The 24899-nt window shown below is 40.6% G+C and overlaps 1 protein-coding gene across 1 annotated transcript; it reads right to left on the bottom strand.

The window, feature by feature from the left end:
* Positions 1–1869: 1869 nt before the first annotated feature.
* Positions 1870–23674, bottom strand: GTF2B (general transcription factor IIB). The gene is made up of 7 exons (XM_079313856.1): positions 23524–23674; positions 21078–21184; positions 10910–11043; positions 5001–5147; positions 4735–4864; positions 3882–4163; positions 1870–2364 (listed from the first exon to the last, which is right to left on the bottom strand). Exons 1-7 carry the CDS (start codon positions 23538–23540, stop codon positions 2231–2233), a joined length of 951 nt encoding a protein of 316 aa, XP_079169982.1. The 5' UTR covers positions 23541–23674; the 3' UTR covers positions 1870–2230.
* Between the last annotated feature and the right edge of the window lie 1225 nt (positions 23675–24899).

Below are 24899 nucleotides of genomic sequence, written 5' to 3'. Positions count from 1 at the left end.
TAAACAATGGTTCCAGAAAGGGCTGGCTCCCGAGTCTCAAGAATCTAGTCTGAGCTGCCGCGGAAGGAAGGCTTGAAGAGGTTCTGCCCGTGCACTGGTGTGAGGGGAACGCGTTCCCTCAGGGCCGGGCCGGCTGCTGAGCCCGCTCAGCCCAGCCCCGCAGAGGAGCCCAAAGCCCGCCCGAGCCTGAGGGCGGCCACTGCCAGCACAGGCCGGGCACGGACACCACAGCGCTCAGAGCTGCCTAAAAGGGAATGCAGAGCTAAGCCATCCTATTTCCTGCTATGCTCCACATTAACTAGTATAGCACAGCCTTCAGAATATTCCTGCCCCTTCAAGCACATGGCTAGTTCTGCCATCTCCACACCCCGGGAATACAGGAAGGGCTTGTGGGACTGCAGGGTCAAGGCAGGATTGCAGGTCCCTGCCTCCACCTGCCGCACTTGGAGCTCTGCAGAGATGTGCCAGGAAATCTTCCGTGTTTGCAACAAGTTCAGCTGCAAACACACACGGTGCATGTCAAGTGCTCCTGCCCAATACCTGAAAGGATTTAAGTATAAGCAGTATGGGCAGTGTACATTTTGGTCACTTTTAGCCTTCATGGAGTAGATTTAACCCACACATCCGTGCTGGAAAGCAGCATTCACAGTAAAATAATTTCCACCTTTGCATTCCCAAGCTGCAACAATGCATTAAAGGTTGGGCCCAGCCCATTCAAAGCATCCCATCCTCACCCACAGAGGATGCAGGTGGATTAGCTCAGACCAAAACCAGGAATGCCCAGAGAGATAACAGAAAATGCTGCAACAAAATCAAAGGCAATAGATCAGACAATGAATGCATGCCCTCCCAACTACTGAGTGTTCCCCTTCTAATGTGCACCAGAATCTTTCATGGCTGCGATCAACAGCTCCTGTGGTGTAACAGGACTGTACAACCTTTTTTGTTTGTTTACCAAAAAAAAAAAAAAATTCAGTTTCCACACTTCCAGTATCTACTGGCAGAAGAGGATTAAAGCTCAACTAGCAAAAAACCAGTGAGGGCTATGGCAATTAGTGCTGTTAGCACTGGGCACAGCCTTCCCTTGGATGGCTTAGGACCAGATGTGCAGCAAGCTGACTCCTCAGCTGTTGGTTTGTGTGGTTCAGCTGAATTTGCACCTGTGATACAAAATCTCAGGAACCACAAGACTCCCAGTTAAGCACATTTGTTGCTTTGTACACAAAGGGACACTATCAGGAAGCAATCAGTGCTCAAAGCCCTTAGTCTGGGCAGGGCTGAACAATTTCAGGCCTTCACTCAGCACCTGACTTGTCAGTTCAAACAGCAAGTGTTGACTTAGAATATAAACACAGGCCAGCCAAACTGCAGGGTGGGCTGGCAGGCCAGAAATTTAACAGAAACTTATACTAGAAATACTTTTTACTTTTCTTTGTACAGTACTAAGGCATCATAAAGTTACCAGGAATTCAATTAAAGTGAGTCCTCATGTTTCTCAGTAGCTGCTTTGTCATTATGTCAAATCCACAGGAGAAAAGCAGAGACAGTGAGAATCAGGGAGACTGTGCCAAGGACAGGATTAATCCTTTTGCAACCAGTTTGGAAATATTCTGCACCAGTTGTGCAAAACTTGGAAAGGCATTTCAGCAGCTGTTTACATTCTGGGTGCAAGCACCTACACTACAGCTCCCTTCAACTACTAGACCACTCTAGAGATCAGAAATTGTCCAGAAAATGAGCATTTAAGCAGCCTTGTGACCAAGCCCACAACTATGAAGCTCACTCCACCATTCCATGGACTGCATTCCAGTTCTGAGCATGTACAACAGTACGTGCATGTCACATTGCAGTCATACCCACAAGATGATCTTTTTGGAAAACAGTTTATTTGGGAATTACACAATATTTTAAATTCTCCAAAATACATCTTACTAGATCCCTACAAAAGAAATCTAAGTACAACAGTATCAAATTAAATTTGGTGCAACAGTTATTAAATATTTACTTCCACTAATATATACATACAAAATGCCACACAATGAGTTTGTTTACCCTTGGAATGTATGCTGCCTTCCAGCAGTTATGCTCCATCTCCATATCCTCCAGTTCCACAACACGAAGACCCAATATTAACACTTTGTACATCCTTTATTATAGGCAAAAATAAAGAGTTTGTTTTTGTTGGGGTTTTTTTGGGGGGGAGGTTAACAGAAATTAACCCTCTGCAATCTCACAGCTGTGGTAGCTTGTCTACTGGGGTATCAAACTTGAAGTCTGCTGGGAAAAGATCTGGAGCTCGAGGATAGATCAGCCTGTATGACTGTCTAATCGTAACATCAGCCACACCAGCAATATCACCAATTTCTACAACAAAAAGCAGAGAAGTGATTAGTTTTTGCTTTTGCTATTTGTATTCAAGAAACCAACAAGCATAACTTATCACTGAACACTTGCTTCACTTGCAACTCTCCCAAAAGCCTGGTAGAAATGGTTTTAACTGTGGCCACTAGTATTTTGGATACATAACTTTTGTCTTCTTTCGTACCACAATTTAACTTAATCTATAAATCATGGAATAACAAATTTCAAATTAGCAGAGGGCTGAGAGTGTAAAAGTGATTAGAAACACCTACTGTAAACTCTGCATATAACCAGCAATATTTTAACAAATCATCAACTTATAGCTCTTCATTTTTATGCTTTGATTAAATATAAGCAAAAAACAAGCAAAAAACTGAGTCACAGACAAAAACCAATACTTCAGTTAAGGCAGAGGCACAGAGCACTGTCTAACAAGCTGAGAGAACACTTGTTTGAGATGCAAAAACATTTAAATTTCATTCAAGAGTTAGTCAAGTTAGGAATTTAAACCTTGAGTTGCATGAGAGAGCCTTCAGCATTGTCCAAAACCACTGGAGCAGTGTGGAGCCATGGTGTCCATGGCAGGCAGCTGCATTTTAACAAGCACTCTTAAGAGATGCAATCCAGTAGCTCACAACCAGCAAGGATGAAGGTATTGAACTTCCTGGGCTCCAGATCACCCACAGGCCCAAGAGAGTGCCAATAGGATGGAAGCTCCAGGGACATAAGCAGTTATAAATGCAGAACAAAACACCACATCCTGACAGATAAAAGCTATTCTTTATCCAAAAGGAACTCTCCAATAAGAAATTACTATGTTTTCAACATTTGTGATCTGGACTGAGCAACTCCGTGGAGCACTTGGATCCATTTCTCACATCAAGCTCTACCCCCTGCAGCCTTAGCAAACTTCTTTCCCCAAGTATTGCTGCCCTGTAGGCCTCAGGGGCTGATCCATGCTGCTGTGTGGCTAAAGAGCCCTGAACTCCTTACTGGCTCCCCACAGGCTACCCTTCCAGCAGATCCACAACAAACAGCCATCCCACACCTTCCATCTTTACCACAGGCTCACAGTAAGTCAAGACCATGTACTAATGCAGCTGATTCCCTGGCTGCAGGAATGATTAAAGATTCAATGTAATCCAAAGCCCAGGTGCTCCCTGCAACTTCTGCCAAGTTTGTGTTTGGAGCATTTTAGAGCAGCAAAATGGACAAAAAAAATATTAGCATAGGTAAACTTAAATTAATATACTCATTTGAATGCACTGATCCATTGCATTCAGGAATCCAACTCCTAATACCAGAAGAAAATTAACTCAGTTTACATTGAGTGTAGTCAATTACTCAATGTTCATTTTAGGGACTGGAAGATCATGGTTTGGTCCTTGCTGTATGCAGTTAGAATGGAGCTTATAACTGCTTGCAGAGACCTCATCCAGCTTTTACAGTAACACTGAATTTTCTTTCAAGAAGAAACTAAAAATAAACAAAAAAAACCCCCAAAAACAGTCAAGTCTTACCTTTTTGTGTCCTTTTCTCAGAAGAAGCTTGTGATGCCATATAAATAGCTGCAGCTGCTACAGAGATAGGGCTTCTCCCAGGAACCAAATCTAATTCCACAGCTTTACGGGCAATATGTGTTGCTGCCATTTGTACTTGTTTGGGAAGACCCAGATTAGAACAGAATCGTGACATGAAGTCTCCAGTTGTAATCAAATCAACACTGGTTTCCAGAGCTTTCAAAATAAGTTTAAAACACCGGCCTATTTCTTTCTTTGAAATTCTGGACACTGCACATATTTCTGAAAAAAGAGTAGAAATTAAGTCAGGCTTCACAGCATTTGCTCCCCCCAAAATAATCAAATTTGATTCTCAATATATTAAGACCCACAAAGAAGTCCCATGTCCTGGAGGCCACCATCACTAAATAAGCTCTGACCATTTGTGAAACTTCTGTCAGTACAGATTTATCATAAGGCACTAGTTAGTACACCTCACTTAAGTAAGGGAAATTTGGTAGTCAATCCTAGAGAGTAGCATCTTCTTAGGGAAAAGTTGCACAAACCTATTAGAGAACTGCTGGCTCAAATTCAGTTACAACAGTCTCCACCATCCTCTGATCAAAGCAATGGCTTTTATGTTTCACCAACACTCAAAGCAACTTTCAAATGCTAAAACCCCCATAACCCAAGAGCCTACTCTACAAATACAACAGATTCCCATAGACTCTTCTGCCCTCCCCTCAAAGGTGAGCCACAGCTGAGAACAACTAATTTGAAAAAGGTCCAGGAATAAGAAAACCAATCTCCTACAGTGACAGTAACTAAACCTCTCCTTCACAGCAAAATTGAATCTGTATCACTGAAAACTTACCTTTAAATGTTCTTGGAACACCCTCTTGCCTACAGGCTATGTAGAGACAAGCAGAAGCAATAGCATCATTACTTCTCCCCTTCAGGCTCTTTTGCTCATACACTTGCTTGAATAAATTATTTGTTCGATCCTTCAATGCAAGAAGATGAAATTTAATTAACTCTAGGCCATTTAATTAGCAGCAATATCAAAAATTCATGTGCTCATTATATTATGCTAACTAAGTCAATGCCAGAACAATTTAAGGAAAGGAGACATGAACTTACAACTATATTTCTAGGGAGGTTGATTCTGTCTGCCATGTTCGTAATCTCTTTAAAAGCATTCATCATCGCACGATCAGAGCTGCTCATAGTTCTGCGATTTTGGTACTTCGAATTCCCAAATTCATCAAAACTTGCTGCACCTGTGCCCTGAAAAGAAAAATTTGTATCATCAATAATACAAGCAACTTCCTGCTCACTTCAAGAGCAAACATCTTCCAGCTTCATTTAATTCATTTTAATTCAAGGCATCAATTTCAACAGTTGTGCAAATAAACTGTTCCACACAACAGGTTCTTCACTTTGCACCAGTCTCAAATAGTGAATTGCATCCCCAAGACCACAGATTACATTAGCCACTGTATGCATCTCAATACTCCTGTCACCAGTGCTGAGGTCCAGGATGATATTCTATGCAACTCTCATGTGTCCTTTGGGCTGCATCTGTGGCAGGCAGGTGAGTCAGAAAAACAATTTTATGGTCAGCTGGAGACCAGTTGTTACAATAACTACCACAGTGAAAACATGGGCAAAGAGAACACACAAACCATTGAGCCAGTCAAACCCAACTTGATACCATGCCTCTTAGAGGCTGCAAACCTTAATCAGAAAATGGAAATATCCATGTATTTTGACTTAATGGGAAAATCATAGGCCTCATTAAAGAAAGGCTTGAGGTCTTCAGAGAAGTGAGAGCCTCAAACAACCTGGCAACTTCAAAACAAGCTTCAAGCAATTTACCTGGGATGAGGCATCCAGCTTTCACTACAGACAGATGTGGTCATTTAAACAAGACACTGCAGACACCAACTACCACACTGTCATTTCACTAAAACCAGTAAACAAAGTTCTTGATCCGTGACTGACTGATAACCTGGCGAAGCACTTGCACACAGAGTTCTCAAATTGAATACCCAGCAATAGATTGAGATGTCCAGGATGTACAAAGTGGAATAGAGACACAGTGAACAAAGGATAGAACATGCCCTGGCATCACCTTTTTCTTCTGAGCTGCCCAGCTTCTTCATTCCAGACCCATGTTGTTGGGAATTGCCCTTCTGTTTTAACACAGGCTCTGTAATCTCTCTGAGGTGCACTTCTGTATTCAATACATTCATACAGTTCTCTGACTGACAGCAGTAACACTTGCTCTTGAGCATTCATTTACACTGTTCCCCTTCCCATGCCAAAGGCCTCCACAATACCCCACTTCCAGCAGTCCCACTGGATCCCTCCCTGCTGAGACACCATCTGTGGTGCTCACAAACCTCAATTCACTGTGGCAACCAAGGACTTCAGCACAGAATCCTCCTCACAAGTCTCCCTAGCTCCTTCAACAGGTCTCTACAACAGATTCCAGAATCATTCCTGTTTTTTTCCTACTACATCAAACATCCTTTAGTACAAAATAAGCACCCAGATATGACCCTGGCACCAACACAGCAGAGGCCTGCTCCAAAAAAACAATCCTATATCCTTGGCTGGATGAACACCTCCAACTATTCAAAGGTTCCCAGTAAGATGAAAAGGCAAACAAAGATCAAGAATGAAGCAGAACAAACTTCAAGTCACAAAGAGCAATACTAGGCCTTCCATTCAAAAATTATGCCAGAACTTCCCTTGACCCAAAGTATACAGGAATCTCAGGTCAAAAGGCTCCTTGCTGGCCATCAGTCATACCTCTGTTCCTGCAGGGTGTTACATTTGTGTTTATCATAGCCTTCTAGACCAGTGCTATGCACAAATGCTTACAGGACTGTATGAGCTCAAACTCTTGTAGATGCCAGAAGAGTGAGCACAAACAACAGCAAGTCCCCAGGTCCTCATCTAGTCAGGCTTCATATCAGAGACTACTCTACCAGGAAATACTACTCTGTCCTGGAGCCAGTAAGGATTCCCCTTCACCACAGATTTCCCTGGTCCACTGGTTAAAGAGAACAAAAAAAAAAAACAAAAAAACCCCAAAACTTAAAAAACCCCACATCTATTAGGTGTTGTGGAGTAAAACTAGACAAGGATTTTATGCTGCTGATGTGAGCCTCTTCAAGAGCAATGCCCAATATACAACTCACAACTATAAAAGGGGTGGAAAACACTCTTCCACCTCAATTGTTTACATAAACCACAGAAATTCTCCCTGCATTTGTTATTTAAATGCACCATCTACTTTCCTTCTGGAGCTTTGAGAGACAATGCTTTGTTGATTTCAGCCCTTGACAACTATGTTCAGAGTCCCTTTTCTTTCATGGAAAAAGACAGAAGCTACAGAGTTTTAATCGAAATGAAATTGACTTTATAAATCATGTGGTTTACTGTTGTGGCCTTTGAGTCAGGAGTTCTACCTGTTCAGCTTTCAGACAGAACAGAAACCTCACAGATACAATCCTGGAAACAACCTTCAAAGCAGCTGAAGTGAAAAAATGCAGTCAAGTAAATAGTGACAATCTCTGAAGGGGCTCGTGGAGGTCAGGTTTACTTTCAACAGCTTTGTACCCCAGTACTTCCCCAGGGCAGCAGAAAGTGTAAGTATGACCAGTATAATCCACACCACAGATCTATGGTTAACCACAGCACCAAGGCACGGCCCCAGATCCAGCAGTCCTCTTGCCCAGTACAATCATCTCGTATGGATCAGTCTGATAGATCCTTTCTCCTTTTCATCAGCCCCCGATACCTTCTCATTGCTTATCAATAACACTTCCAGATTCAGGCTTTAACAGCCAGCTTTTGTTCAGAGATACCTGATCAAAGAATAGGAATTCTGTGCCAAGGGATTGCATTAGATCTTTGTTCAACCAAAATAAAATCTCTTGGAGTTACTACAAAAAAGGAATCAATCAACTAGCAAAGGTGACAAAAGACTTTTCACAAGATAGGAAAGCAAACTTACAGTTTGCTTTTAGACTCATAACAAAACTCAAAGCTGCTTGTTCAGTTATTTTTCTTTAATTTTATGCTAGAATTTTAGAAATAACTGTAACCTTCTGGCAGTCAAGTCACAATTAACATGACACTTCACCATGCCTCCAATTGATTTGCATTGTAATCAGATCAACTGCAGCACACGATATCTAATTTCAGAGCTACAGTTCTGTGCCAGTATCCTGAAGATCTGCCTGTGGAATTCAAACCACTTCCACCACTGCCAACTATGTTATTCACCCTCCTCTTCACAGGCAAATTAATCTTTGTTCCAATGCAAGCTGCTGCCTCAGACAGATGGGTTCCTCAAGCATTAAAACCAATTAGGAATTAATCCCTTTGCACGGGCAGAGCAGCCTCTAGTGCTAACACATACAGACCACACGCCCCCGCAGGAAGGGGCCCCAGAGCACCTCCTGCCTTCCCAGAAGAAAGAGACAAACCACCCCATGAAGCAGAACTGACCCTCTTCCTCTACTGTTACAAAGCAACACTGTTGTAACTCACTCAGACTCCATTTCCACCTACAGTTCCCAGGAGTTTACGAGAATTATCAAGATCCTTCTCTTTTCGATTTCCCACAATACAAGTTGTGTTTTAGGTTTTCTGGTGAGGGTATTTTTGGGATGGTGGAGCAGGTCAGCTGTAAAGATTTTATTATCTGCAGTCCTACCTCAAGCAGAAGAAATAGGCCTAGTCCTGTCCCCTGTGAAAGGTTAAAGCCATCTCTGGCACACAAATACTGGGACCACTCCTGGCCATTTTAAGGACCTCTCAACTGAGAAAATAATAATCTTAGCTGGCTTAATTCTCTGGAATTCACAAAGGTTGTTCTGTACTCTGTCAGATACTACTTATCCTCTTCAAGACTACACCGATTTCACCCGTGTTCAACAGCTGTGCATATCTAGTGTTCAACCACTCTGTATCCTAGGTCAATCCACACCCCAGCCTACTGCTAGCAGGGACTTCATATGACTGCCTGAGAAATGTACTACTTCCTTGAGTTAATTATTTTTGCAGCAAAATTTATACCCTTTCTGCATGGACAGGAGATTTCTTCAGCATCTTCTGATAAAAGCCATTCACTTCCTTCCAAGTGACTGGGGGGAAAAAAAAACGCAGCCCCTGATACAGAGCTTGCATCAATGAACTGACATCCCTGAGCTCCTGCTTACCAGCAAGACAAACACAGGAACTCTTGCACAGGAAACATCCTGGTTTCTCAAAGGGACTCTCAATTTCCCATAGAAAATAATGCACCTTCTGCATTTCCTCCCTGTGCAAATAAAGTACCCACAGTTGGACTGACTGGCCCCTCAACATTCCCCAACACAATCCTGGCAGTTCCAGTACTTTTTACTCAGTTCTCATAGGTCAGATCATGCCACTCTAACACTCCCATAATTTGTCTTCATGGAATGGCATTCTTTGCTACAGCAAGTAGCCTACTCTGGGATGTTCTGGTTCACAGCAAAACTTTCATTAGTTGAATGTCCATCTCTGAAAGTTTGGAGTTTTCATAGAAGTTTCGTGTGTCTTTGATTCTCTCACTAAGGCTGCTATCCCTCTCTATTCTAAATTAGGATCTGAACCTCCAAAAGGAAGGGAGCTAACAGCACAATTCACTGATCACCTGGTCACAAAAGCTATCTTTAGCTGAAATGTCTTTTGCAACATGCAGATTCTAAAGCTCAGGTCATACTACTGACTGAATCAAACTGAGCTCCCAGAAACAAACCTTATATTTACATATCCCAGAGTGAAAAACAATGTGAACCTGGAGCAAACATCCATTTCTCCATCCGTCTATAAAAGGTCTATAAAGACCTATATAGATATAGACCTATAGCTGACCAAACCAGCAATAGAAGCCCTCTGGACTACAAGCTTTCCCATCCTGTGTAGGTGGCATTAGAATTCCAGTGACATGTACAGCACTGCTGTACATGAGCCACAGAGCCACTTAGCAATGCCAACATTTTAATGGAGCAGTGCAGAAATTTGTTTGCCTGAAGGTACTCCAAAAGCTACCTAAAATCCTAAAATGTGATAGGAGCAATGCTTGGAGTTGTTCAAAACACAACCATCTACTTGGACAATTCCTCACAGAGGAGGTTTCTTTTCACTAATGGGGAAAATTAGCTGCCCATCAGCATTCACTTGCCAACTTCCTCACTTTGAAGAATTCTTGGATGAAAAGTATGCTGCACACTGCCCTATACATACATATTTAGGCACTTCATCCTAACAGCATCACTGGGACATGAACTTCTGAGAAAAGACATAACGCAGCAAAATGCTTTAATCAGCAACTGCACCCCTTTTCATGAAACATTCAGGAAATCCACAAAAAATAATTTGGATCTTGCAGTAAAAAATTAAGTAGAACAATTAAAACTTACCTGGGTCACTGCTTCATTAAAGGGAATGAATTTGTGTGAATAGTCCTGCCTGCTCTCAGGAGAAACAGCAGGATTTCAATCCAAGCATAGATTTAATACTTTCCTTTGGGGCACTCATACCATGAAAGAATTCTACATTTAGTGCTTTAACAATAATTGGAAGAACACATACAGCATGAGATCTCCAGGCCTCCAATATGAATCTGATATGGATTTTACTACCAAAAAAAATGGCAGCACTAGCTATTGAGATCTCAACATTCATTTCAGAACCACCTCAAACACATTTGCTAAATCAAAGTATACCTCATTTAAATTCACACCAGCAGCTTTCCTATTTATAGCAACATATCAAAAGGTAGCAAGTAATCCCATAGCACTGCAAACTTTTTGATCTTTTTGCAGAGGTTGGCCCTTTCCTTCTATCCCCAGGAAAGGGCCACATGTTTACACTGTTGAAACATGCAAGTTCAGTTCAGGCCAAAATATCTTCAAAAATACATATTTTGTATAGCTTCTCTATGGATGTACAATCTGGTAGTAGGCATAAAAAGACTCAGTAAAATGTAGCACTTGCAGTGTTACCTTGCCAATCATTGTGCTCAAGTCACCATCACTCAGCAATGGATTCTGGGTATCCCCGACTCGAGATGGGTCTTTGGTTGCTTTGTCATTGCTGAACGTTCTCCACTCTGACCCCACGTCTATGACCCGGTCACCTGAGAACACAGAGCAGAGTCTGCATTGACACAGCACTTTAAATACTGCACCAAACACCAAGCCAGGCATCTGAGCTCTGCACTGTAAGGAGGCAGTCTGCTGCCATTCCCAAACACAACAGGAACTGGCAGGACAATGAACCAGAATGTGCAGGAACTACAAGTTAAAGCAGTGAAAAAAAAGCAACTACAGCTGCAAAAAAGAAATAAAGAATCCAGAACATGGGAACTGTCACCTTTATGATTACAGTTATCCATGAAGAACATCGTGGCACTTCCAATACATAAAGGGAATCAAGGCCTCAATTTCAAGCTGAAGTCAGGACTGCTGCCTCTTGATTGTTCTCAATGAGTCAGTTGTTGCAATTTAACAAGTTCTATCACATTTGCCACATGTTCACAGTGCATTATGAATTATCTATCATGCACAATTCCATTACATGACTTCTCTTGCATCATTTCCAGGTCCTTTGTACTCTCAATTTTGTACCTTCTAACCCACCATAATGGCATTCAGCAGTTCAATTTTTGTTCTTGAAGACAGTTCTGACTCTGTCCAATTTCAAGATGCTTGACAGCATCAACATAAAGTACATAGTATATATACTCAACTACTACTTCTTAAACACAACCAACTCTGCTGTAACTGAAGATTTTCACTACAGATTCAGAATAAACAGGAAAAGCACCACATTTTCTGCATAAAACAACTTTCCTTGCAGACCTCTTAATCTCACACTCACCTAAACCTTGCCTACAGCAACTTATCAGTTTGAGAAATAATTCTCACCAACATTCTGACACAGGCAAAAGCCCTACAGTAAACCTACAGGGGGAAAAGAAACAAAAGAAAACACAAACCCCAACTCCAAACCCAGTGCAGTTTATTGTATTCACAGATCTGATAAAAGCTGCATCTCAAAGGTGTTGCCTCCAGAGCAATACTACAGAATTTTTAAGAACACATACACAGAAGAGCACAAAAAGAACACTTTTCTTAGTGTTCTGTATTAAAGGAGAATACAGCTCTGTGCAGTATGCCTGAAGAAACTTCAGAATAACTGGTACCCTTCTTAGCCAAATCTGTGGAAAAAATCCTCAGTTTTATAAACATTTAAGTTTGTTGTGAGAGAAATGTCTGCCACAAAAAGTAGCATTGACTGTGTAATTTCCAGTATGGAAGTCTTAGAATTAAATACAGAGGCTGATTTACCCTGATGAAAACAAGCATAAAAAAGTACTCTGCAAACAAAGGCAATACAAGATCCGAAGCTGGAGAAAATGCAGAAGGTGTGGACAGAATGATGCAACTGGAGGATACAAGGGGAATCTATTCTGACAGAATAACTCAATTTTTAACACAAAATTATGCAAGGAGAATGCTTGGAATTGAAAAATATAAATGAACCAAAAGAAATTGCTACAAAATAAAGGAGTAACTAAGTTAAAGGTGTTCTCATCAATATCTGTCAGACCTGCTCATAACTATGGCTCCACCTTTCTTTACCGCTCTAATAAAAACCAAGAAGGAGAAGAAAAAAATCAACCATGAAAAGCTACAGGGTTACAGATAGAACAGATCTGAGCTGCCTTTTACTCTTTCTGCTACAAAGGTCAACCCCCACACCCTTGGCAAGCTTAAATTTGCAGACAGTGTGCTCCTCTGACTCCTGGACTCTCTGTAAATATTTGATACAGTAATGCTCCTTCTATGGCCTAGCAGTAACTTTACTTTTAGACAAACCCCCAATACTGTTTACAGCATCTAAAAAAAGCAAAATGTACTTAAAATTCTGGCATGGTATAAATAGAACACTGAGTACAGAGCAATGATGTAATATTTTTCCACACAAGTGGGAATGACCTAAATGACTCACTCAGGGATCTGCCTCTTGTGAGTTATGAACCATTCCTGCTCTAACAAAAAACTTCTATATCACTGCCTGCTTTGACAAACACATCACAAACAGATGAGAAGAGTGAGACTACTATTTCAGAGTGAGAAAAGATTAAGTAGAACAAATCACTGAATATAAAGCATATGTGTAAATAATATGCAGTATGCAAATATCTTCATTTTGCCAAGAAATCTGCTACTGCAGAAAAGAAGGTTTTCTGTATACTGTCAGTGTCATTAAAAATATACAGAAGTCCTAGGCAGCACATTCCACCTTCAAAAGGCTTCTATAAAAGTGTGACAGAAGCTAAAAGTATTAATGAAAATGGAACAAATAAGCCCACAGGTTTCCATAGATGGAAAATACAGTCAGCTACAGCAATCAGTTGGATTATCCCATTCAACAAGAAACAAAATGTGGCTTTTATCATCTTTAATTCTTCAATACACAAAAACCACTTTGGAACTGTGATATTAGTATAGATACAATTAAGCCCCACCCTGAGTGGTCAAAGCAAAACTTTAAAATACTGAACTTACGAAAAGCAGAATAAGAAATCCTCAAAAACTGGTCCTGAGTTAAGATTTCAAGTTCTAAACTGAATTTGCTAGGTCATATCCTCCTGATTTGCCTTCATAAACAAGCTGGAATATGGGTCCAAGAGTCAAACATGAGAGTGAAAAAAGCTCCCAAATAAGTGCACTGTGCCATTGTCTCTGCTTTCTCACATTACTATCTTGGTTTGGGCAACCCAATAAAACTCCAATAAGGGGCCACATAATCCTTGGCTACTTCCTTCTGAAGCAGTCCTTTTGAACAAAGGCTTTCACTAGACAGTTACATTAGATACTCCTTCCTTTGATTTCCCTCTAACAGAGGAGTCCATCACCCCAGCTTCCTCCTCTGAACTACATACAAAAACAATAGTTTACAGGAACAAATCCTTGTGAAATGCATCTCCAGGCTGTATCTTTCTGAATTGATGGATTTTTCTCCATTGGTCCATTTTTTTTCATAAACTACTCTTCCAATATTCAGTTTCTGTTTAAAATGTAGTCTAACTGCCCAACATAGGCTCTAGTGCAAACACACACTGCCAACTTCCCTGATTCAGGTCACTCATCTGAAAAGCTCATTTAGTAAAATGCAGAAGTGCTACTCAGAACAGAAAACCTCAGGCCAAGGTTACTTTTCTTCACAACTGGCATATGCAAAGAGCATGTGCTACAGAAATACAATAGCAAACTCAGATCAGACTCAAAAATTAAAGTAGAATTTTGAGCAGTTTTTAAAACTCAGCCTGAAACATCTACACATCAAAATTTATGTAGGTTTACTCCTCCCCTAAAAATAAAGTCATTTCTCAGAGGAAAATATTTTCAGTCAGAAGGTCCTGAGTTTTCAGTTACATACTTGCAGAGAACTAATACCAGCTATTTTAACATTGAACTCCACTTGCAGTAACTCATAAAATAAATGTATTTTCTTTTCCTTCTGCTTATTACATTATGTTATAAGACAAGATAGCTTAAAACTGAAGATGTCTAACCAAAACAAGAAATATGATGACATTCATGAGCAATGTAATCTTTCATATCCAGTCTTGAAACACTTCTGAGAAGGCATGTTCTTAAGTTCTTTTCAGAGCTCTAATGTTAGCTGTACATTACATTAAGTTCTGCATATTATTAACTAATATTTTAATTTTAACATAAATACAGTATTATAAGTTCATTTGCACTCTGAAGTCCCAAAATATCTACTGTTAGTACAGAATGTTTCATTCTCAGTTAGTTAAGGAATCTGCTGCCATCTAGTGAGCACATATATTATACTTTTAATTAAAAGCATTTTACAATGCCAAATTTAAACATATATATGTGTATATAAAGGATTACACTCAAGCTTCAGTCAGCTCCTCATTAAGAAGAGTAATGAAGTACTGCCACAAATGACAGCAAAAAAACTAAGGAGCAGACTACAAGCTGGGGACAATCACGAAGATGTGAAACTGCACAGAGCCAGGCTGAACAGAGCCAGATTAAGCTGCAGCTCTCAGCCTCTCCTAACCCCCAAATCACCTTTGCAACCTTCTGCTGGACTTGCTCCAGTAGGTCTCTCTTCATGGCACAGAAGCCCAGAGCTAGGCACATACTCCAGGTATCCACTCCTCATTCTATTTATTAGCTTACATACTGCCCCATACAGTAGCACACGATCTTTTTTTCCACTTTTCAGCTTTAGAACTTCTATTAAGGACCAGATGTATTAAACGTTACTAAAGAATAAACTAATGGGGAGGGAAAAAAAAAATAAACGAACACAATTTTACAGTCACCGCTTTTTCTAAAAAATTCCAGCCTTTAGTAAGACATTAGTATTCTTCATAAGTTATCTTGTTTTATCTTGCTTTCAATGAATTGCCACCACAAATTTATCCTCACAATCAGCAACACCAGTCTATTCACAAGACAGTTAAAATAACTAAAGCAGTCTTTCAAATGCTAAACAAAACACAAAAACCCCACAAGCAAACAAAAAAAACCACAGATTTTAACTAGTTACCAGACATCAATAGCATTCACACCAGAACCAAAAGGCAATTATGGATTAAAACAGACAGTATGACACCACAGGCAAATGACTGCTACAAGAACAAAGGTTTAGCAGCTTCCTGCATATCAAAATGATGACAAATCTAAAAGGACTTACAGGCTTCCTAAACCATCAGCTTACATTATAATTTCAGAGGAAGCAAATGAGAGTAGAAAACTTAAATGATCAGGTGGACAAGTCTGGTCAGCTGAAGTTACACCTCCCCAGGACTTGAGGCCTTTAAAAGATTAACAGCTCAAATACTTGTAAAGGATGCTCCAAACTACAGAATCTCAATTAAAAATGTTGTGTCTGATCTACCCTACATTACAAAATTTGAGACTCTTTTTCCATCAGAGGAGTTCAGACTGTTTCCAGCCCTTATTTGCCTAATCACCTTGTCAGCCTAGAAAGGAAGCAAGAACCACTCCCCTAAATAGGATGATTCAAAATGTTACTATTACTTACTAGAAAAATCTAGTACTTCACCTAAGAGAATTATTAGTGGCCCTCAAATAGCTTGGCAGCCCTTAGGTTGCCAGCCAAAACCCACTAACCAGATGGCCTCCTCCATCCTCCAGGAAATTTCATGCTAAGAGCAGTGCTTCTCACGAAGCCTGACAGAAGATGCTAACTTTTAACATCTGAAGCCTGTTTCCACTCTTATAAACATTACTGCTGAACACCTAGAAGCATCACCTTTCACCTTTAATGCTGAAAAGGTTAGAATTAAAACAGACTATTTAAAATTCTGGCTGAGAAAGGCAAGTGGGTTACTTTCTTCATATTATAAATTTCCTGAATAAAGTATCTGTGAATGCTCATGCAAGAATCGACTATTTAGAATGTCTTTAAGCATCAGTGTATTTAGCTTTCCTCTGAATGCAAAGAGTGTTTTTGCAATGACCAACTTTTGTCCAACATTTTTGAGTAGTCTGGACACCAAGCATGCAAAGGCTGCTAATACACAACCATATCTAATGATTTTTGTCTACTTTTTTAAGCAATACTTTGAATTAAGAATTCATATTTTAAAGACTGACAATACTCACAGAAAGGAGCAAACCTGAACATACACCAACATATTATAAAAAATCTTTCCCTATGGATGTAACTGCCCTCTACTGGATCCAAGTCAGAAATACTTAAGCACCTTCCACTCTTACTGGATACTACAAACAGATGAAAAAAAAATTCTTTGATTTTCAGAAAAAAAAAACTAAGAAGCTATACAGAATATAGAGCTATAGAGATCTCATCCCTAATGATAGACAGCCTGAGCAATGAACTGGCCAGCTAAGAGGCAATTGTGGAAATTCCTTCCTACTTGCTCATTATACTGCCAAGCAAATAAGCCTGTAGTACAGTCAAATCTTACCTATTCTTCAGGGACCACACTTGAATTTACAATGCACCATTTCAATCTCAAACTCAGAAGTATCAGCCAAATAAATCCTCAGGCAGATTTTTCTAACAGCCTTAATGCTGACCACAGGCTATAGAATATTTTTCCCTAAAATTCTTCAACTGAACACCCAGGTATACACAGAACAGAGTCTAAATGTCTGAATATTGGTCATCTGATTCAAAGCTTTAATGAGTTGATATGTGCCTAAGGATCTTCATCAGCTGGAGACAAACTTCTGCTTTATCAAAAAAGGCTGCCCAAAAAAGATTCACACAAGAACACTGTGCCTCCAAGCCACACCTGCCTACTGAAGCAGACAGAGCTAACCAGAGAAAATCTTACTACACACTGAAAATAAATTCCTCCCTGCTTAACTCCTGCACAGTAAGACAACACTTAATGAAGGTATCTATATAGAAGTTTAAGAAACATCTTAGAAAGGTATTCCTACCCCGAGATATTCCTAATCCCTGAGACACTACACAGCAGTACATGCCACAGGACTTGTTCTTATCCTCCTCTGAAATCCACATCATTACTTTGCAACATCAAAAAAAAAAATCCGTGCTTTGTCTTCCACTTTCACTCTGCTTTCTTCAGCTCCTTTTGGCATATCAGCTGATTCACAGACTTTTTTACTGCCTATAAGGTAGTAAGCAAAATATCTGCCTGTAAAGAACTAGCCTTCTGCTCTTGAGCAACCTTCTTAAATGCTTTTCCCCCCACCAACCCTGAATGAGGTACAGAGAATGTTTTAAACAAACACAGAAATAAGCCCAAAGAGCTCTGTCCTTGAACTCTGCTACCAGCCCATGAACCCTTACTGTAGCACATAGCTTAGAATGACTGCAGAAAGGTAGGGACAATAAACCACAATTCTTCTAACAGCAAATAAACCTGGACAGAGTCATAAAGTCTCAAATGCATGTCAATCCAGACTAATATCAAAATTGCATGGATAATTGTAATTTAGGTCTCCAAGTGCCATTCAAGCAAAAAGCAATTAGCAGAAGGAAAAGTTAACAAGTTGGAAATAATTACCATGAAAAGACAGAACACAAACTAATTCACAAAAGGTAATAATGAAAAGGCAGATGAGAGGTTTTAGTAGAATGAAGCAGTATTTTGAAACAATAATACACTGAACACCAATTTCAGTCATAATGACATTACAAGATGAAATTATTTTAATACTGCACAGCAAAACACCAGTTTATTTCTAGCAAGTGGAAAATACTGTGCAAAAAAAAAAAAAACAAAACAAGCACAATAGACAACTTAAATTGCAATTGTATTGAGACTAAGAATAAAACCAGTAAGTGGAAAACAACTAATAAAAAAATCCCTTTACAAAGTAGTACTAAAATATAGAATTCACTAAGATAAAGAGATCAGCTCCTCCTTGGCCTGGCCTCCTGCTGCCCCAAAACTTTCTATTGATTTACCCTTTCAGCTGCAGATTTGATAAAGGCAAGATCATTTATAATAATACTGATTTAATCTCTTATTCACAGAAAATTGATTACAAATCTGAAAACTATTTTATCCTACAACATAGTTCTACATATAATATTCTTACACTCCTTCCATAAACAAGCAACTTCAGTGCTTTACCAAAGCAAGCAAGAAAAACATCAAATGCAAATACTCTTTGTTCAGTCAAAGACTATTAGCTCTGTCTACAGCTAAACTGCACACACACTAAAAAAAATAAGAAAAAAAACCAGTGAAATCATACCAGTATGTACCTTACAGCAGTAAACAAGACCACAAATTCAGCATTTACATTCAGCATTACACCAGCAGGGCTCTGCAAACACTAAAAAACTCCCTAGCACTTTTTTGGCTACACAGTATATTGATTTTTGCATGGGAAGGGTTAACTGCTCTAAATGATCCCCCTCACTGAAACATCTCAGTAACTTTTAGTCCATCCCAAAATATATTTTCAGTGGGCTCTGCTCACACGTGATCATGACGCACGCAAGCCCTGAAACAAAACTTTTTATGTAAAAACAGGAAATGAGATCGCTCCTCTTTTGAGGGGAGCATGTCTCATGGAATTGCAACTAACACAGAAAAGCTGCATCTGGAACACATGAAAAATAAATCTTGTCTTCACTCCTTTAAGACATCCCTACTTCACAAGCATCTCCAGAAAACAGGCATCAAGGATTGGATCTGGTTTACACCTTCCCTAAATTTCTTATCAGACCAAGTGAGAAAGTATTTAGTGCTCACACAACTCTTTGGTCATGTGCTCTTCCATCCTATTTAATTGGTTTTCCAAACTACCTGCTGGATACCTTAGCTAAGGAATTGGACACAGAGGTAAGCTGAATTGCTGAATGAATGCAACACAGAATGAGAACAATCAGCACAACACTATTAAAGCCTTTTGGTGACAAATCCACAGAAATGCTTACCAAAAAAAGCATTTTTTTATCCTACCAGTAATGTTAGTGGTAAACTGCACTAAGACAATTACAAACACATTAAAACAGTTTCTATTAATATTCTAATGATCCTGCTCATTGAAAATGCTAACATCTTGAACTAAAGAATTCACCAATGCTATTAATTCAGAAAAAACAGAGGATAAACTCTTCAGGCAAGAATTCCTTGACACTAGGTAACAGAAAGTACAGGCAGTGAGACTTCTGAAAAATTCCAAGTTCCAAAAAATTACATTTGTGAAGAAAAAGCTCTTCCTCTTCTCCCAATACCAGAACTAAGTTATGAATCAATCAAAATGTGCTTTTCTAAGCTTTTGCTCAGTCTCTGACAGCCATGCAAAGAGCTTAACATGCACCAAAATAATTTTTAAGCAGTAACTTAGCAGCTTACTATCATATTTCAGTAGGAAATACTGCTCTGGGTATTCGAATTTTTAAGCAGTAAATGTATTCTGATTCATTGACCTTTAGCAGAACATATGCAATTTAAAACAGTCCTTTTTAAGAGTTATAAGCCTTCTTTTAGAGATTTTAAATAGTTTTGTAATTTCAAAGGAAACTTGTACTAAAGTTTAAATATTTTAATATTTACTCTAACCATCTATAGAGAAGCTTGCTTTTGCATAAAAAGACATATTTTAATTGCTTGGCTAAATTAGTACTACCTTCACCACAAACGCTTTAACTTTCAGCTTTTTATTATTATTTTTTTTTTAATTCAGCAAGGCAAAACAAAATCACCACAGTCTAGGAAAGAGGGGTATAAACAATTTGAAATATTTAGCACTACTGACTGAATCACCCAAACATGCACCCTTCAAGGAGGATTTTTTACACATAATAGCCTAAAAAATATAAACAAATCAATGAAGTTTAAAGGATTACCATAATACAAGCATGGAAAGTTTCCCATGATAAAAGAAATAAAGACAGTAAGGTGCATTAAGATGTTCATCCTAGAAAAGAAACATTAAAATGTATATGCAGCAGTTTCAATGACAACTTCCTCTCTCTCATTCAAAGAAAAGACAATGCCTAACAGGCCTTTCATTTTAAAGATTCCATTTTACTTAGAAATGCAGTTTAGTCTGTGGAAGTTGCTGCTACATAAACCAAGTAAAAGAGCTCCACAAAATTTCAGTGGGAAAACTTAGGATAGTCTTTAAAGCCTTGGGACAAGTGATTAATAAACACATATGCTGAAAACCATAAAAAGATAAATCTTTCAGGGCAGAAGATAACCTGTAGCTACTGGGAAGTTGAGGTTGGGGTTTGGTTTCATGTTGTGTTGGCTTTTTTCTTGTAAGCAGGTTTTTTCACAGAGAGCTTTTATAACATCTCTTATACTTTCCTGAATGAAGGAAGAATCATGAATAAATACAGAGTACTGGACTGGACAGAATGATACTCTAATTCATATTACAGCACATTTTAAATTTTCAGTCCTTAAAGAGAGTTTAATTCCTTTTACAGTGCAAGAAGTTACTAGAAGACAGGCTATTCAAAACAGCAAACTTTTTGCCAAAAGACAATCACAAAAATCCCTAAGCACCACTAAAAAGCCATAAGCAAACACCCCATCGAATCTACCACCCACAAATGGGCACCAAGAGAGCACAAACCTACACAACCATTTAGGTTACATGATAATTTATAAAAATATTAATAACTACTTACCTACTACTAGCCCACACTCAGAACAAATCATATCACCAGCTCTGTAATCCTCCACTAAAATGGAATCTGGATGATTTGGGCAAGTCACCCTCGGAAGTACATCCAAACTAAGAAACAAATGAGAATATTCATTACTATTAAACAAGCAGGCTGCATATCAAAAGCATATGAGTTCCCTGCTGATAAGAATACCTCAATAATAACACATTTAATGATTTAAATTATAGAATATTAAGTTGAATACCTGAGATGCACTTTTTATTTAAATGCTACAACACTACATTTGATAATCAACACTTCAGATCACCTTAAATTGAAATTTTCTTGTAATGTGTCTTGTTTTGATTTGAAGTGATTTAGGTACATCAAAAATCTAAATAACAGACTTGATTACATGCAGTGTAACTCACAAACTACTGCTAAATGAAGTTTCCCAAGAAGTTAATGGCAATTTCTTCATTCCAAACAAGCATTTTCACTCCTCCTACTAAGAACAGTATTATTTACCAGGTCCTTACCTCAGGAAGTAGTGCACATACAACATGTGCATTTAGAAAACTCCCAATTCAAACACTGGTTTATTCTCAAGTATTTGAAGAATAAATTCCATTTTCAATTAAGCAATAAATAGTGAGATCTTAAAAAGTAAACAGCTCACAAGCCAGTTACATGACACGAAGTTCTGATAACAGATCTCATCTATGGATCTTCAAGAATTATAACTTCCCATAAAGCATTAGCATTGTTTAATACAGCAGCTTTTAGTTGCTGACTAAAGTAACAACCAATTGTTTCTAAGCAAATGTTTTGAAAGTAAATACTTCATATTAACATCTGTTCAGTAATTCTACTGAAACTAATTATTTCAAAGTTGGAGTAAAAAGTGTTTAAAACTGGGATCCGTGTATTCCACAAAGCTGTTTTGCTCAAGCTTAAAAGCACAACAATATAGAAGTTGACACCAAAAAATTTATTACTACTAACCTACATCAGATTAAAACAAAAACCAATTTTTAATACTTTCAATTGCAAAAAAATTCCAAATACAATTACTCTGAGTTATCCCATTTTCTACTATAATTTCTTCCATCACTTCAGCCAAACCTATACTTCCCATCTTAATTTTCATTTTTTAGATATTTCTGAGTCTAGAATACAAACAACCCAAACATTTTAACCCACTGACTGTTCACAAAAATGTCTGCAACATGAAACCAAAACTTAAAATCAACATAACTATTAATTTTAAAACCTCCAGAAAGCACATGTCAACACAAGATCTTCACATAAAGCACTATATCAAAGTGCTTGAAGCCACTTTACTTCTATTCCCAGCCAGAAGTTTCATATGACAACTGCTGACAAAGCATTCACAAGCATCTGACATCGGGCATTGCACAAAAGGCAGTGACACACCAAGGAAAAGGAAAGAAAAAATAAAATCCAGGCGCCTCAAAGAATACTAACAGTGTTTTGTTTCAGACTTCACCTTCATAAAACATAGCAAAAAATCTGTCTTCCCATCCCAGTTCAATTCGGTTTATCTATACATGTATACTGTACGCTTCGCGATGAGTTTAATTTACTAAGCCACCTACACCGAAGGAAAATGCATGGCACGTGTCTAAAGGCCCATCCCAGCAAACAACTCCCGAGCTGCAGCAATTCTACTCGGAAGCACTTCCTAGATCCTAGGACAGGTTTAGCAGGAGTTACAGAGTCACTCCGCGGGCCTTTCCCAATAGAAAAAAAAAAACTCGTTACGTCTCCAGGATAAAAGAATTCAGGGTCCGAAACGCGTCTGGTCTGTTTTTTTGCCTAGTGCGGCAGGGATTCACAAGCAGCGGCCGGGCGCGGTACGGCGGAGGCGGCCAGGGAGCTGCAGCCCGGCTCCGGGCGGGCGCGGGGCCGCGCGGGCGGTGCCGCCCGTGGGGCGCGGCGGGACGAGCCCGGGACCACCTCAGGCCCTCAGGGCACGGCACGGCCGCAGCCGCCATCGGGGGACCAACCGGGCCGGCTCGCCGTTCGCACTGAGCTGCCCCTGACAAGGAGCCCCGCACTCGGCTCTTAAATGCCCCCAAAACTCCGTCTCCTCGGAGCGCTGCGCCGCAATAGCGACACGAAGACGCAAAGGCGGCGAGCTCGGCCCCTCAGAGGCCGCCCAGCCGGGGCCCGCCGGCCCGGCCCGCACGAAGGCCGGCTGTCCGCAGCCCCGGGAACGGCCCCGACAGACACGACACCGGAGACGGGCCGGTGTGCCATGCACCGCGAGAGCCGCGCTGAAACGGCCGCACCAGGGCCGGGCAAGGGCGGCCATGGCCGCCGGTCAGTCCCCCGGCGGCAGCGGGGGCGACGCGGCCATCTTCTGTCCGTGCCGCGGACGGGAGCGATGCCGGAGTCGCTCCCGCTGCTCCTCCGGCCCCCCGTGCCCAGGCCGCCCCCGTACCGGCTGGTGGACGCCATCTCGGCGGTGCTGCAGCAGTGCCGGAGACAGGACGGCCCAGCGGATCCGGCTATTAAAGCCCGAGGGCGGCGGGCGGGGCCGCCGAGCGCTCTTACGGGTGCCGCGAAGGGGCGGGCGGTTCCTCGCTAGCGCCGGTTCCGGGCGGTCGCCTCCTCGCTGGTTCCGGTACCGGTGAACCGGCGGGCGGGTTTCTCGCTGTGCCGGTGCGGGCGCGCGGCGGGTTGTGCGCCAGCAGGGAGCTGGGCTACGGGACATGGGCTGGAACCTTCCCCTCGGCCCAGGCAGCAGCCCACAGGCCCCCTGCGCCAAGCCCACCCTGCCGGCCCGGGGCGTGACTCCGGTTCGGCTGCTCCTGTGCACACTCCAGCAGTTTCGTGAATTCCCACAGAAAACAAGCGTGAGCAAAACTGCCCCAAGTTTGCGCAGAAGTACATGGGGTACAACACGTTCTTGGCTCCAATTCCCAGAAAGGGGAAGAGAAGTTTGTTCTCCTTGCTGCCGTCGCCTGCTGATGGGCTGGCGGAATGAGGAGAAGAACCGGGCGCCTCTCGGGGCGGCAGCCGCGGGTGTCGGGCCGGCTGTGGCTCGCAAGCCCTCGGCAATCAGGCCGTGCTCGGGATGACTGAAGCAAACACAAAGCCACAAAGGTTTGTGTGGGCTTCCCTTGTCACCCCGCAGATCTGCATGGTGTGATCAGCTCCCCTTCTGTCTCGCGTCAAAGAGGAGGAGAAACCACAAAAACTGGGCTTTGCAAGACCAAAGCCCTTCAGCACAGGAGTCGAGTCCTGGATTTCACTACCCAAGAGTTTATCCATATGCAAAATTAGTCTGCAGAATGAGCAGCAAAACTGGTTTTCAAGCCCAAGCCATAAAACAGTGGAAATTTATTTCTTCAGAATAAGCCTAGCCTTGCTGAAAGAGAAGAAAGAACAGGACAGGAAGGCCTAAAGATTTTGGACAATGCCATTATTTCAATGCTTCAAAGTGATCAGCATCAAAGTCTCTCAAGAGTTATAAATTTGCTCTCTATTTGTTAATCAGATACACAGGACTTTTCACACCAGTTAAGCCCATGTCTGTACTATATAATAAGAATATTTTTCAATTTGCTATCTCAAAGGAAGAAATCTGCTGTGATTGAAAAGTTCTCTAATTCTTGCTAAATTTGAGTCAAACTAATTATCACATAACCTCCAAACACTTTTCTACAAACTGCAATACTGTTTTCTGGTTGAAAATGGGCAAGTTTAAACTTGACAGCAAGTTCCTTAGGATTAAAAAAAAAATAGAAACCTTTTGGAATATAAGCCGAACTATTAGAAAATAGAGATGCTGAGATACAAATTTAAAACCTTTTT

This window comes from Erithacus rubecula (genome assembly GCF_903797595.1).
Source record: "Erithacus rubecula genome assembly, chromosome: 10".
Taxonomy (NCBI): domain Eukaryota; kingdom Metazoa; phylum Chordata; class Aves; order Passeriformes; family Muscicapidae; genus Erithacus; species Erithacus rubecula.
Note: the sequence above shows the minus strand (reverse complement) of the source record. Positions and strands in the feature narration are given on the sequence as shown.

Coding starts and splice junctions, on each gene's coding strand:
- GTF2B (XM_079313856.1), bottom strand. Junction 5,148..10,909: donor TGAGCACAATGATTGGCAAG/GTAACACTGCAA, acceptor TTTTCTTTTCAG/GGCACAGGTGCAGCAAGTTT. Junction 4,865..5,000: donor ACCTCCCTAGAAATATAGTT/GTAAGTTCATGT, acceptor CTTGCATTGAAG/GATCGAACAAATAATTTATT.